The sequence below is a fragment of the Pseudorasbora parva genome, chromosome 24 (genome assembly GCF_024679245.1).
Source record: "Pseudorasbora parva isolate DD20220531a chromosome 24, ASM2467924v1, whole genome shotgun sequence".
In the NCBI taxonomy this organism is placed as follows: Eukaryota; Metazoa; Chordata; class Actinopteri; order Cypriniformes; family Gobionidae; genus Pseudorasbora; species Pseudorasbora parva.
Window position 1 is genome coordinate 2,302,300 of NC_090195.1, and position 14,996 is coordinate 2,317,295.

At 38.9% G+C, this 14,996-nt stretch overlaps 1 protein-coding gene across 1 annotated transcript in view; it reads left to right on the forward strand.

Moving 5' to 3' along the window:
* scn5lab (sodium channel, voltage gated, type V-like, alpha b) overlaps positions 1-14,996 on the forward strand; it is a 219,226-nt gene that overhangs the window by 155,102 nt on the left and 49,128 nt on the right. The window contains exon 17 of the mRNA XM_067435448.1: positions 6,872-7,312. Within this exon, the coding sequence (XP_067291549.1) occupies positions 6,872-7,312 (441 nt within the window). The remainder of the gene's footprint in view (positions 1-6,871; positions 7,313-14,996) is intronic.

Sequence of the window (14,996 nt, forward strand, 5' to 3'; positions counted from 1 at the left end):
TGTTTTACTCATGTGAGCAGATGATGCAACGCTTTGCATCTGATGGAGGTCCGTGTCCTGAGACATTAACCGCCTGAACCGTCCCTGTGCTGGTGTATCGAGCGGCCCGACGGGCCATTAGCTGTCGCTAGTGGCTCAAAATAGCTGCTACTGTCGCTAACCATCAGTGTTTTTGCACCGACACATCTGTGTGTCTTTTGCAATCAATGGTCATAAGACTAGTTTTGGATAAATTAGAAATGACCTGTTTGATCGCTCAGATTCTTTTGATATTCTGGCAAATATTAAATGAGATTTGTTTAGGTGTAACTGAATACGCTGATGTTTTTGTCATTGAGTGAAACTCCCTGACCTCTGGGCGTCAGCGGCAAACGTAATTATTGAAAAGTCAGCAAGAGGCTTAGGAATAATTCACCGCTTACAGTGTTATCAAGTGAACATAACACTGTCTTGGAAACTGTGATCCACTGAGGAAATGTAACCGGAGCACCGGGTCACCCATTAGGAGGCCAAGTGCGTGTTTGTGACGTCTTACCTGAGACAGAACCAGTGTGACTTGAGCTGGGAATCAGCCAGAGCATGACTTTACACCCTGTTACTTGAGGTTTATATGATAATCTATATTGTATATTTGATTGAATCCACTTTATGCACACATTAAAATAGTTTTACTAGTGAATAATATTATGCAATTATATGGGTTTCCATGGCCCAGCAGCTCATCCAAGCCTTACATCACCAAGAGCAATGCAAAGCGTGGGGTGCAGTGGAGTAAAGCAGCCGCCACTGGACTCTAGAGCAGTGAGACGTGTTCTCTGAGCAACCAATCACGCTTCAGTCTGACAATCCCATGAACAAGTCTGGGTTTGGCGGTCGCCAGGAGAACGGGACTTGCTTGACTGGATTGTGCTAAGTGTAAAGTTTGGTGGATGGGGGATTATGGTGTGGGGTTGTTTTCCAGGGGTTGGGCCTGGCTCCTTAATTCCATTGAAAGGAACTCTTAATGCTTCAGTATACCAAGACATTTTGGACAATTTCATGCTCCCAACTTTGTGGGAACAGTTTGGTGACGGCCCCTTCCTGTTCCAAATTGACTGGAACACAAATCTAATTTGCAGCCAGGGTAGTCTAGCAACTCTCCGTTGGATTGTGAGCTGGAAAAATGAAACTCTGGTCAGGCCAATCACCTCGTGTATAGAGTCAGTGGGCGGGGTCTGACGGCGTGCTACTTGAAAACAAAGACGCTGGCGAACAGCGGTCTTTAGAATCGGCTTTGAAAGACTTGGAGTTAAGCTTTTCTTTGAGAAAAGAACGGCACTGAAGTCATTCTTAAGAAAGGAAGATGTGTTCGGTGTTTGCCGACCGGATACGGCGAAAGTTAAATCTATCAGCTAGCTCCGCTTCACCTTCTTCGCTGCTCTGGTTAGTTGACGCGCTATCCTATTGATTCAACACGTACCAGATGTGGGCCGGATCTGGGCCAACACTTTTCACACAAAATGATGGGTTGTTTTAACCCAAATTTAGGGGAAATATGGGTAAACCCAGTTTTTACAATTTTTCAAAAACAATTTTTTTAACCTAACTGTTGTGTTTGTTCATATTTCACCCAACTTTATAAAACCCAAGTTTTAACTCAAATTTGGATCAAATATAGAAAAACCCAGTTGAGTTAAACTTTTTTTAATAAAATGTTTTATCTAACGGTTGTGTTTGTCCAAATCTGACCCAAATTTGGGTTAAAACAACTTAGAAATTTTTAAACGTGCCCTAGAATGAAAAATTGAATTAACCTTGCCATGGTGAAATAATAAGAGTTCAGTACATGGACATCACACACTGTGAGTCTCAAACACCATTGCCTCCTCCTTCTTAATCAAATCTCGTTAATCAAAAACACCACAGAAAAATAAGTGCTTCTCAGCATAACCGTAATCGCTGGGATCATTTATATGCACGCCCACAACATTTGCATCTGTCCAAACATGTTCATTGTCAGGCGGCACTGACGGAGCCGAATCATCGAGACTGCAGATAAACAAACGACACTCGAGGACAGAAAAAACGGCTCTCATGACACACGTCATGTTCAGGCTGTGCGGGAGACGTGAGGACTTTTCATATCCTTCCCACAGATAAACAATGTCAACAGTCATGGCTGATGTTTATAATCCGATACCACAACAATTTAATTCAAGATCGTTCGTTTGTTCGGCCCATTTCAAGCTAGCTTCGCTCAGCGTCTTAAACTGAAGAAAGTGGCAATTACAACTGTATTCCTGCAAGCAGTGAGCAGCGATTTATCCACTTATTGACTGTTTAAACAATTTCTGATTAAATTGAATTTTTTTTAGAGAGACAGCATTGTCTAGATAACGCAAGATGCTTACAGTAACAATAGGAAACTACAAGTACCATGTATAACCAAAACACTGGAGAGTATACTGGTTTTGGTTTTGTCGGAGGGAAAGAAGAGGTTTGTGCTGGCGGTTGCCAGATTTCAGTCATTTAAAACCCAAAACAGAGCTTTTCTGTGAAGAGAACACTTATAACTAAACATACCTAAACAGTGTTTTACCTAAACATGTACAATCTGGCAACCAGCGGATGATCTGAAAACACCAATCAACAAGTAAGCTGCATTTTATCAATCTCCATTTGAGATGTTCTGCTTAAAGTCTCATTGAGTCGGTCTGTGTTCTGTCAGGACTCACGAGCCGCTTCGCTGAACTGCTGTGAGCTGCTGAAATAAGCCAATCAGAGCAGAGCTCAACATTAATATTTATGACTCTTCCAAATAAAGCAAAAACAGAGCAAACACCACTATTACTATTATTTATACATTAGGTGCGTCACTGCAAATTAATATGCATGTCATCCTGCAGCAACCAAATAAAGTGGGTAAACACGTACACTCTTTGCAGGTGAATGCAACAGCAGTTTAGTCATATGTCATGTTCACTAGAGCTGATTAATTCAGTCTGTATTGAACTTTTGAGCAGTGCACCGCCGCTCCAGACTGAGGTTGCACCAGGGCAACAGGCTTTTAGAAAGCGAGGTGAACAATACAACACAGTCTGAGAGAGCATGTGACCCCACGACTCTCTTTTGTGCAGGTGACCGAAACAATGTGCTGCTATGGCAACACTTTTGGCCCTCAGAGACCCGATAGGGCACCGGCCTACACTTTCTGAGCAAGAGAGAATCATACTCCATGCATTTGGGTTTTCACATTGTGATTTAGTATAAGCAGTAATGAGTTTTGAATGTGAGTGTTCACTCCGCAGAACTCTTTGGTATTGCAAATGTACATATTGATCTCTCTGGATGCGCTTACAATGCCATCATTTACATTATGCATTTGGTAGATACTTTTATCCATTAAGTGACTTGCATTGCATTTAAAAGTATTTTATTTCATGCACTCAAATACTAAACATTTAGTAGTAGTACTTGTAAAGTGTTCTGATATTGCATTAATGGTATACTTTTATATGGATTTAAATAATTTACATTTATACTCTTTATGCAGTGTGACTTACATTGCATAGTTTTTATTAGTGCTGCCAAATCAATTAATCGCGATTAATCACATCCAATATAAAAGTTTGTGTTTAAATAATATATGTGTGTGTACTGTGTAATATATATATATATATATATATATATATATATATAGTTTATACATAAATTAAATATTAGATATATGCATGTGTCTGTATATATACATTATAATTATACACAATACACACACATAAACACAAACTTATACTTTAGATGCAATTAATCAAGATTAATTGATTTGACAGCATTAATAGAAATATAACAAATTAAATGTATACATGCATGTGTGTTATTTTATATATATATATATATATATATATATATATATATATATAAATACACACTCATTATATATGTACATAATTATACAAAATTCACACTATGTAAACACAAACTTATTTTGGATAGGATGAATCGCAATTAATCGATTTAAGTACTTTTTTATGCAACACGTATGCTATTTCTGCAGTGTGCATGTTTTCTATTAATAGTTTAGTTATTCTCAAAGTATGCAAGTTTACTGTATGCATACAATAAAAGTGATATGCTAGAAACCAATGCATGTTGCAGCAATGCTTTTAACATCTCATTCAACATCCTAAAATAATGTTGTACTGGCAAAAAATGTATCCGTAATAGTGTGAAACATTTAGTAAATGTACATTTCGCATGTCGCGTGTAATTGGACTATCCTCAGAGAAGGGGATTCCGAGCGTTATGCTTTTAATAATTTTGATTGGCTTCTTTCATTCATGAACGATTATTGGGAGGAAATTGCAGCTGCTTGAAACGCTAGAGTTGATTATCAAAGTACCGGCACTCTGTGCTTGCTGTGCGTGTCTAATCAAAGTGTGCTGTACTACACACACACACACACACACACACACACACACACACACACACACACACACACACACACACACGCAGTTGTCCATTGAGCGTGTCCTGTCGACCCCCTCTGAGCGTGTAGGTGGTAGATGTGACATTTAAAACCAGTTCCACATCTCACCTGCTGTTTACAGGCCTCACACAGCGGCTGTGACAAAAACGCCGCGTGTCACAGTATATGAGCGCCGACAGAGACCTTTACACAAGACCTCCATCTGGAACCAGACCGTGAATGCTTGGACGTAAGAAATGAGCTGTATTTGAAATGTGAACAGGTATAGAACAGCCTACACGCGGTCAGACAGAAGAATAATGTCTGGGACAGAGGCACGCTGGGTGCGTGGTGTGGCGTTTAAAGGCACGGTTAGATCATTCTGTCATCGTTTACTCACACTCGCGCTGTTCCACAGCTGTACGACTTTCTTTCTTCAGTGGAAGAAGCACAAAAGAAAAGCTGTTCATTTCCATAGCATGAAAGGGTACAGTGACGGCGCTGTCAAGCTCCTGAAAGCCGCATAAAAGCAGCATAGATGTGCTCCATACGACGTGTGCTGTGGGGAAGACTACAGTAGACAGGTTATTGTTGAGGTGCTTCTGTAGAGCGTGACGACCCCTAGTTACTATAGGCATCCACTGCACTCTAATGTTTCTCCAAAATATCTTCTTTGGCATGATAATGAGAGTCATGTGTGTTTAGAGCAGAAAGCCTCGTAAGGTGGCTTAAAAATATTTAAAAAAGACAAAACAAGGTGTACAATAAGTAAGGGATAATGTCCACCCAGCCGGTTGTTATCGCAGAATAAACCCCGCCAGAGTGATCAGGACCCCGAGGCGAAGTGGAGCGTCACTCTGAAGGGGTTTATTCTGCGATAACAACCGGCTGGGTGGACATTATCCCGCTTATTACACGGCTACTAGTCTCAAATAAATTAGACACTAAATATTGTCTTGAGATTAAATATTTTATTAGCTCTTACGCAAAGCTTCCGCGAAGAAAAACAGCTCCAGACTGCTTTAAGCCTTTATCTATTGCTGCTAAATGTTGAAAATGAATGCTGAAAGGGTTAGTTCAGCCAAAAATTTATTTTTGGACCCAAATGTATTTTGGATGCTTCAAGAGACTCTAATTAACCCACTGATGTCTCATATGGACTACTCTGATGATGTTTTTATTCCCTTTCTGGACATGGACAGTATAGTGTGCATACACTTGCATACGCTCTCGGGCAGTCATTTAAAAAAAAAAAAAACTAATACGAATGGATATCAAATATCAAGAAATGTATACGAATATCTACAAAAAAAAAAAAAAATGATAAAAGGTTATCAACTTAATTGATATGAAGTGCCGCTATATGCGATCATCACAGCTCTCAGTCTGTCGACGACGCCGTCCTCTCCATCTGCTGAATGTGTTTACGGATGCCATAGCAAGTCTCAACGGCCACCGGGACTTATACGGTTTTATAAAAGCTATTTATTTGTTGTGAAGTGTGATAATAATCTCAGAAAAAATTAATTCTAATGTCAGGCGCAGTTGAAGTAGTTGATTGTTTGCTTGCATGGGTAGGTTTAGGGACAGTGTCCTTATGCCAGCATTATCTTCATAACTTCTAACAAAATAAAAAGTTTATCCCTCAGAAAAATCTACTTTCCTCTCTTTTCAACATGCTTGGTGCATGAGAGCCTTTAAAGGTGCACGATGCAACTTTTCGTCCACTGGAGGGCGCCTATTCTAAACGGCTCGCGAGTACCGGGACTTTTATTATGACGGGACGGGACACAGTCCCCGGGCGCCCGCACTTCCGCTTGTTCCGGTCAGGTAAAAACAGCTATTTTTATCAAATCAGATACATTTAAGGGGCCAAGGGCTTCGGCCATCCGTCCGCTCTCTTCCCTGAACTGGAATGAAGTAGTGGGCTGTACTTTCCACACGATTGACATCAGATTCAAGTACGCCAGGTTGGCCGGTGGTTATGTTGCCCGCATACACACGGCACCTTTAAGGACGCACACTCAAAAGTAATCCGGTCAGGTCGTGTACATGGTGAAGTGTTTCGTTTGATCGATTCATGAAAAGGTTTATCCACCCATCTCAAAACGATTACAATTTCATTCAGTTTGGGCATTTTGATTACGATTGAGGTTGTTATATGGAGCATTTTCAATCAGATTGGACTTTTAAACCGATTACAGTGCTTCATATAAACGCACCCGACTGTAAAAAAAACTGCCAGTGCCTTTGACACTGAGGGAGTCAAACAGCTTGAGAAGTCCATGAACCGCTGTGCCATTGAGCAAGACAAACTACATGATTTGGAGAGACTGTCCTTGAAGTTCATTGAGATATTCTTTACAGCGCTTTACGACACCCACAGCTTTTATATTCTCCTGAATGTTTCCGCTCCTCTCTCCTCAGGTCTTGAACCTCTTCTTGGCGTTGCTCCTCAGCTCCTTCAGCGCGGATAATCTCTCGGCTCCGGACGAAGACGGAGAAATGAACAACCTGCAGATCGCCATCGCGCGGATCCAGCGGGGAATGCTGTGGCTCCGGCAGGCGCTCTGCGACTTCTTCAACGGGAACTTCAAGCGGAGGAGACAGAAGGCCAAGGAGGCCAAAGCCATGCTGAAGCTCAAGAGACTCAGCCAGCAGGCGCACTGGGTGGAAGGCAACGGGACGGCCGGCGTCATCGAGCGCGGCGGGGACGAGGAAAGCTACATGACCAACCCAAACCTCACCATCAGCGTTCCCATCGCGCCCGGAGAGTCAGACGTGGAGTTTCCGGAGGAAGAGGAGGATGAGGAGGATGAGGCGAGCGAATGCTCGGAGGAAGAGGAGGAGCAGGAAGAAACCAAACCGGTGAGTGAAGCCAAGTCTTGCAAACTTCACTATGAAGAAATGTCACACAGCAACATTACACACTAAAGAAAGATGAAGATGGGGAAAAAAGCAGAAAACTGTAGGTCCTCTTTGAGACGTTTAGTCAGGAGCTGATAAATAAGATCTCTTTGAGCACAAGTGCACTGCACATTCTGCTTTGTTATATTCGTTTCATATTTACCAAAATTCACCACATTGCGTCAAACAATCAAACTGCCGTCAGTGAGACGTCTCGTCCAGAACAAACCGCAGCTGAATAGATTTTATGTCAATGGTCGAAAGGGTTGTTAGGTGAGTCTCGATCTATAATATCCTTCAGATGTGGCATTGATGCTCTCATTAATGTTTCATGTGAGTGATTGTGAGCCTAACAATAATGCACTGGATCATTTAAGTTAAACCGTTAATAAGTGCTGTAGCGGGACAGCTGTGCGAGGATAAATCCTGCAGTGTTGTAGTCGAGACCAGAGAGAGGGCAGGCGACATTAGACATTTTTGGTGGAGATGTTCATTTTATTATTAATTAAACAAGGTTTGGATTTCTCTGTGACAACTTTGTCCTACTTTGTAAACAGTAAAAATATTAAAAATAACAGTTGAGACAAATAATGTCGCAGCAATGTGACTTTCTGGAAAACGCGATCACTACAGGACGCCAGGTGGACACAGAGTTAAATAGAGGCGAGAGCATGAGTGCAGGCGTAAAAAGTCACTTGTAGACTTCTACAAAGAACGAACTACTGAGCATTAGCTGTCAAAATGCTGAGATTTTATGCATATAGGTACAGAAATTATTAGTTCTTAATCTTTGTGCTTTCGCTCCACATGTCGATGAAAATTGGACGTTGTTCCCTTTGCTTCAGTGATTTATGTACCGCAGAATTTACGCATCGCAGAAAGTTTTTGTATTTTTAGTCTTACTACATATGAACCTTTGCGTTAGTCACGTGCAGTTGCGCTTAAGAAAAAACACACATCATTCAAACATCAATTATTAACTAGAAATATTAACATAGTGTAATAATCATGAATATTTTAAATGGGACTCGAGTGGACACGGAAATAAGTCCTAACATGTTCGAGTACGAGTCAATTCCAAGTCCAAATGCAGCTTGTCCATGACGAGACCGAAACCATTAAAGTATGGTCCCGAGTCCGAGTCCTAGACCGAGTCCTAGACCGAGTCCGAGACCGAGTCCGAGACCGAGTCCTAGACCGAGTCCTAGACCGAGTCCTAGACCGAGTCCTAGACCGAGTCCTAGACCGAGTCCTAGACCGAGTCCTAGACCGAGTCCTAGACCGAGTCCTAGACCGAGTCCTAGACCGAGTCCTAGACCGAGTCCGAGACCGAGTCAGAGACCGAGTCAGAGACCTAGATCTAGGCCGAGTCCTAGACCGAGTCCTAGACCGAGTCCTAGACCGAGTCCTAGACCGAGTCCTAGACCGAGTCCTAGACCGAGTCCTAGACCGAGTCCTAGACCGAGTCCTAGACCGAGACCGAGTCCGAGACCTAGTCCGAGTCAGAGACCTAGATCTAGGCCGAGTCCTAGACCGAGTCCTAGACCGAGTCCTAGACCGAGTCCTAGACCGAGTCCTAGACCGAGTCCTAGACCGAGTCCTAGACCGAGTCCTAGACCGAGTCCTAGACCGAGACCGAGTCCGAGACCTAGTCCGAGTCAGAGACCTAGATCTAGGCCGAGTCCGAGTCACTAATAATCCCGTTCTTTCAGCATCTTCCTGTCTCTTCCTCAGGGAAGTCCATACACACATACAGCAGTGAGCCGCCATTATGATCGCCCACTCAGCTATTTTCTCCTGCCTCTCTCTCCAGAGATGTTTTCCCGTGAGCGGACGGACAACCCCCCAAAAATAGAGGTCATGTCCACATTTCCCCCACGCTCAGATTTATTAGTTTTCCAGCCAAATCGTCGCCATATGCCTGAGCGAGTGCCTAGAGGTTCGACTGTATGAAACTCAGCCTGCGGTTCACAGATGCTTATGAAAGAGAGATTATGAAATTCTCACACACACACACACACACACACACACACACACACACACATATATATATATACACACACACATATATTTAAATGAAATATAATAAAACTATATTAAAAATAAAAATGGAAAAAATTTAAATATAATAAAATAAAAAATATTAAGAAATACAATTTTAAATATAAAAAAAAAAATATATATATATATATATATATATATATATATATATACATTTAAAAAAGTAACCTTTTTAAAATAAAATATAGCAATTAAAAATGGAAATACTACAGTATAAAATGTAAAAATATTTTTAAAAGAAAATATGTATGAAACGATTATAATCGTAGTATACAGTATATAAAAAAATTAAAAGGCAAATATAAAAATAAGAAATATTTAAAATTAAAAAATGATATAAAAAATATAGAATATTAAATCTATTTAAAAATGCAAATACTATTAATTTAAAATGATTAAAAGAATTATTAAAAATAAAAATACAACAAAATAATTACAAATATATCATATTTTAAAACGGAAATGTTACAAATTAAAAAATATAAAATATTACAAATATTAAAAAAGTAAAATTAAAAACCTATTTTAAAATATTAAAAATATTTTAAATGGAAAATTAAAATCTCTCTCTCTCTCTCTCTCTCTCTCTCTCTCTCTCTCTCTATATATATATATATATATATATATATATAGAGAGAGAGAGAAAGAGACAATAAAGATATTTACAATGTTACAAAAGTATGAATCATAAATGTGTGTTGATGATCAGATCCTCATCTGAGAAGGATTAGTGAAGGATCATGTGACACTGAAGACTGGAGTAATGATGATAAACTCAGCTTTGATCACAGGAATAAATCACACTTTACTATTTATTCACATAGAGAACCGATGATTTACATTACAGTAATATTTTATATTTTGACTGTATTTTTGATCAAATAAACGCAGCCTTGATGAGCAAACACAAAGCGAGGCGCTTTGCCCACGAGGGCCTGATTTCCCAGCATGCACCCTGCTGGCAGTTCGGCGTCTGCAGAATGTGTTCGGAGAATTCCCTGTCATGATGTCGTTATGTAACAGACGGACCAGCAGCTTTCACGAGTGTCACGTTGCTTAGGGAGTAAACACACACACACACACACACACAAAACCTGCCCATCACAAGAAACATTCTGCATTTTTACTTTCTCATAAAAACTCCTCCTGTGTGATTTATAAGCCTTTTGTAAAGTGGGGCCATGGGTAATGTCCTCATATTTCACCCTCTCTTGTAATACCTGTGTCATACCCATGGCATTATACACATTTGTGTCCTCATATGTCACAAAAACAAGCACACACACACACACACACACACACACACACACACACACACACACCTGTGCAGCAGATTCACCTGTTATAGTCAAACAGTGGCATTTTAGTATCACTGAGATACGATTATACATTTTTTATATATATATACATTTCTATACTTGTATATATATTTATAGATTGTTTTATATTGTAATTTTTTTTATTGTATTATTTTAATATATTTTAATTTTGCATGTAAAATATTTTTAATATTTAATGTTTTTTAAATATTTTTTAATTAGTAATATTTTATAATTTTTATATTTTAAATATTGTTTATATTTCCATTTTAAATATTTTATATTTCTTCTTATCGTTTTTAATTTTACTTTTATTTATATATATAAATATATATATACATTTTTATTTATTATTATTTTTTTAAAATAATTTTTAATTTGTAACATTTCTATTTTAAAATATTATATATTTGTAATTAATATTTTTTGTGGTTCCATTTTAAATCATTTTAAATTAATAGTATTTGCATTTTTAAATTAGTTTAATATTCTATATTTTTAATATATTTTTTTATATTTCTATTTTAAATATTTTACAGTTTTTATATTTCCTTTTTTATTTGTAATGTATACTACAATTATAGTCTTTTCATATACATTTTCTTTTAAAATTTGTAATATTTTCTTTTGTACTGTAGGATTTCCATTTTTTAATTGCTATATTTTATTTTAAAAAGGTTGCTTTTTTACAAAATTATTTCTTAATAGTTTAAAAAAAATTATATTTCCATTTTTAAATAATTTATTACTTTTTATTTTTAATTTATTTTTCTTATATTTCCATTTTATATATATATATATAATTATAATTATTTTCAGTAGCACGTATTTTGTATGCGCTGCTTGAGACTGGAGGTGTAAGTGTGTGTGTGTGTGTGTGTGAGCCGCTGATGTAGAATCTGGAGGTGTTGAGCGTCTGAATCTGGGACGTGGAGCCGCACCTGTGAGGAGGATATTTGCTCTGTCTCTTTAATCTTTCTCTACACCTGTTCTACCTCATTCTGTCTCTCTACATCTTTTATCTTTTCGTTTACCTGTTCTTTTATCTTTCAGCACACCTGTCCCCCCCCTCTTTCTCTCTCTCTCTCTCTCTCTCTCTCTCTCTCTCTCTCTCAATTCAATTTCAATTTCAAATTAGCATATTAGCATGACTGTGTATCACAATGTTGCCAAAGCATTAACATATTATATATAAATAATAAAAACAAACAAACAAACATATATTATATATATGTATAGATCATGTCACATGTAGCTCAGTAAATAAGTCAATCGAGTCCATCTCAGTAGATGAGTAGCTGAAGCTCTAGAGCGTTAACTGTTTCTAGCATTGTGAATGGCGAACACATATTGTGCAGGCGATCTCATCTTCTCAGTATCACTCAGTTCAGTGAATGATGGAATCAGTGCTTCAAATCTGGCCAGAAATGTTTCTCTCACATGCTGATATTTAGGACAGATTAGCAGAAAGTGTTTCTCATCCTCTATTTGCTGTAGATCACAGTGTCTACAGATCCTCTGCTCTCGCTCTCTCTCTCGCTCTCTCTCTCTCTCTCTCTCTCTCTCTCTCTCTCTCTCTCTCTCTCTCGATATATAACGATATTTATTTATTTATTTATAAATGTTGTAGTATTAAAATACACTGTTTATTTCTAGACATACGAATACTTATTAGTTAAAGGGGGGGTGAAATGCTGTTTCATGCATACTGAGCTTTTTCCACTGTTAAAGACTTGGAATCCCATACTAAACATAGACAAAGTTTCAAAAGTTAAGGTGGACGTTTGATGGGAGTATTTCTTTGTCAAAAATACTACTTCCGGTTAGTCATAAGTTTCGGCAAGTTTTTTGCGATCATGCGTCCCCTTTGACGTTAATGGGGGCGGAATTTCCTTGTATGGGCCTTACGGACAATTCTACCGGAAGCGCGTGAGAGAGGGAGAGAGAGAGAGAGAGGGAGAGAGCGAAAGTAACAGGCTACCCCCATTAAAGCGCTGGCTCGTAGGCTGCTGCACAGGTGATGTCACCAAAAAAGTGCGTTTTTGGTTGCCAGACCAAGACAGTCCTGCACAGATTCGCCAAAACCCCGCGTTAAGGCAACAGTGGATGTAATTTGCTTTTCCGGATCAGCAACTGAGTTGCGCGAATGTTTATATCTGTTCGCTGCATTTCGGTGCCGACTGTTTCATAAACAAGGCCCAGCTCGACGCCGGATTTTCCCAATCGCCTAATGCTGAAGGATGGAGCAGTCCCAACGATAAAGGTCCTAACGTTAGAACCGCAGGCGGTGAGTGAGACTGATTCAAATGTCTGTGTTTTTGCCTATGCTCATCAAGTAGCCCAAACATGATCACGTATAGTTAATTGATCAATGGAGCATGCGATGTGTAGTGCGTGTACATTTGTTTAGCTGGCCACTATATGTGTAACTTTATGTTTGTGTATTGTAAAAGCACTCCAAACAACAATACACAAAGAGTGGGGAAATATGTTGAACTAAATAAGCGCGCTTCTTCATTCAAATGCGCTACTATTCCGTGTCTTTCTATGTAAACACTAACTAGCCTGCCGTGCAAAACCAGTCCGCTTACTAACGTCTACACAAACCACGCGTAAACACACACACACACGTGCACAACTGCACTTCCCACATGTACACCTTCAAAGACAAAAATACGACGATATAATTCAAGTATAAATATGTAAATAACACAAGCCGCTAAGCATATTATATAGTTAGTGTATAACTTGTAGCACATAGAGACGTCCTGCTCTAGACGTTTTTGCTGCTGCTCCTGTTCAACTGCAGCCTCTGGGTCTGATTCCGGATCATAGATGTATGGCTGTATCTGATTAAAAGCCATATTTTTATTTTGAATAAAGTTTTTTTCCCGCTGTTAGGGATGACACAGCTCGACTCAACACACAGCGCGCTGCTGCACACGTCATTATTTAGCTCCGCTCACACGACACGCCCCCACCCGCTCGGCTTTTTTCGGAAAGACTCGGAACAGCGCATCTTTCTTATATAATTATTAAAAAACTAAAGACTTTTCGGAGATATGCAGGATGCAATGCTACTCTATAGGTACTCAAGATTGACATGACACTGACTGAAACTGAGTGTTTCACCCCCCCTTTAATTACAGAAGAATTCATATACATTTTGTTTGTTTTCTTTCTTGTTTATTTTATTATTTTTTCAACAGCCTTAGTCCTAATGGGTTGTTATCATAGCTATCAAAATCCAGTGTTCGGCATTTTGCGTACGTGAGTTTTTGTTGTAGATGTCAAAAAAAAAACAAAAAAAAATTGGTGTACTGTGCTAATTAACTGAGACTTCTTACAGCTCTTACAGGTTGTTGGCCTTGTCTGTTTCGTTGCTTCTATTACTCTCCCCTTTTTTGTAAGTCGCTTTGGATAAAAGCGTCTGCTAAATGATTAAATGTAAATGTAAATTATTTTTTGCATATTATTTATTTATTTATAGTCATACATATAATGTTATTTATTTATATATTGATAGGGGTACTTATATTTATTTATAGATGGATTGACAAACAGGCAACTATTTATTCATTTATTCAAGGTGTGATTAATATTGAGCGTTCTGGTTTCTATATAAATCCTCCTATAAGAGTGACCCTGAGACTCAGATTATACGGTACATTTGCATTTCCTGAAGATTCGCACTTTTATAGCTGTGCACTCGTACTGTACGACGACGGACTCATTTGTGTCTAAGAACCAGTGAATCATGACTCGGATCGCCAATGTCTCGTGATTTCAGCAGTTTGACACGCGATCCCAATCATTAATTAATTCACTGATTCAGAAACGTTTGAATCTTTATTTGAGGATTGAAAACAAACCCGGAAGAGAAGCCAATGCTGAATAAAGTCGTAGTTTTTGTTATTTTTGGACCCAAATATATTTTGGACGCTTCAAGAGACTCTAATTAACCCACTGATGTCTCATATGAACTACTGTGATGATGTTTTTATTCCCTTTCTGGACATGGACAGTATAGTGTGCATACACTTGCATACGCTCTCAGACTAAATATAAAATATCTTAAACTGTGTGTGAAGATGAACGGAGGTCTTACGGGTGTGGAGCGACATTAGGGGGAGGAGTTTTTTTTCCCTTTAAGGAATAGTTAATGTCTTCGTCCAGATGTAGTTTTTTAACACACACTCTGAGCATCCTACTTTAGTCCGACACGTTTCACCTCGAAGTGAGGTCAGATGAGCCTAATTAGAGCT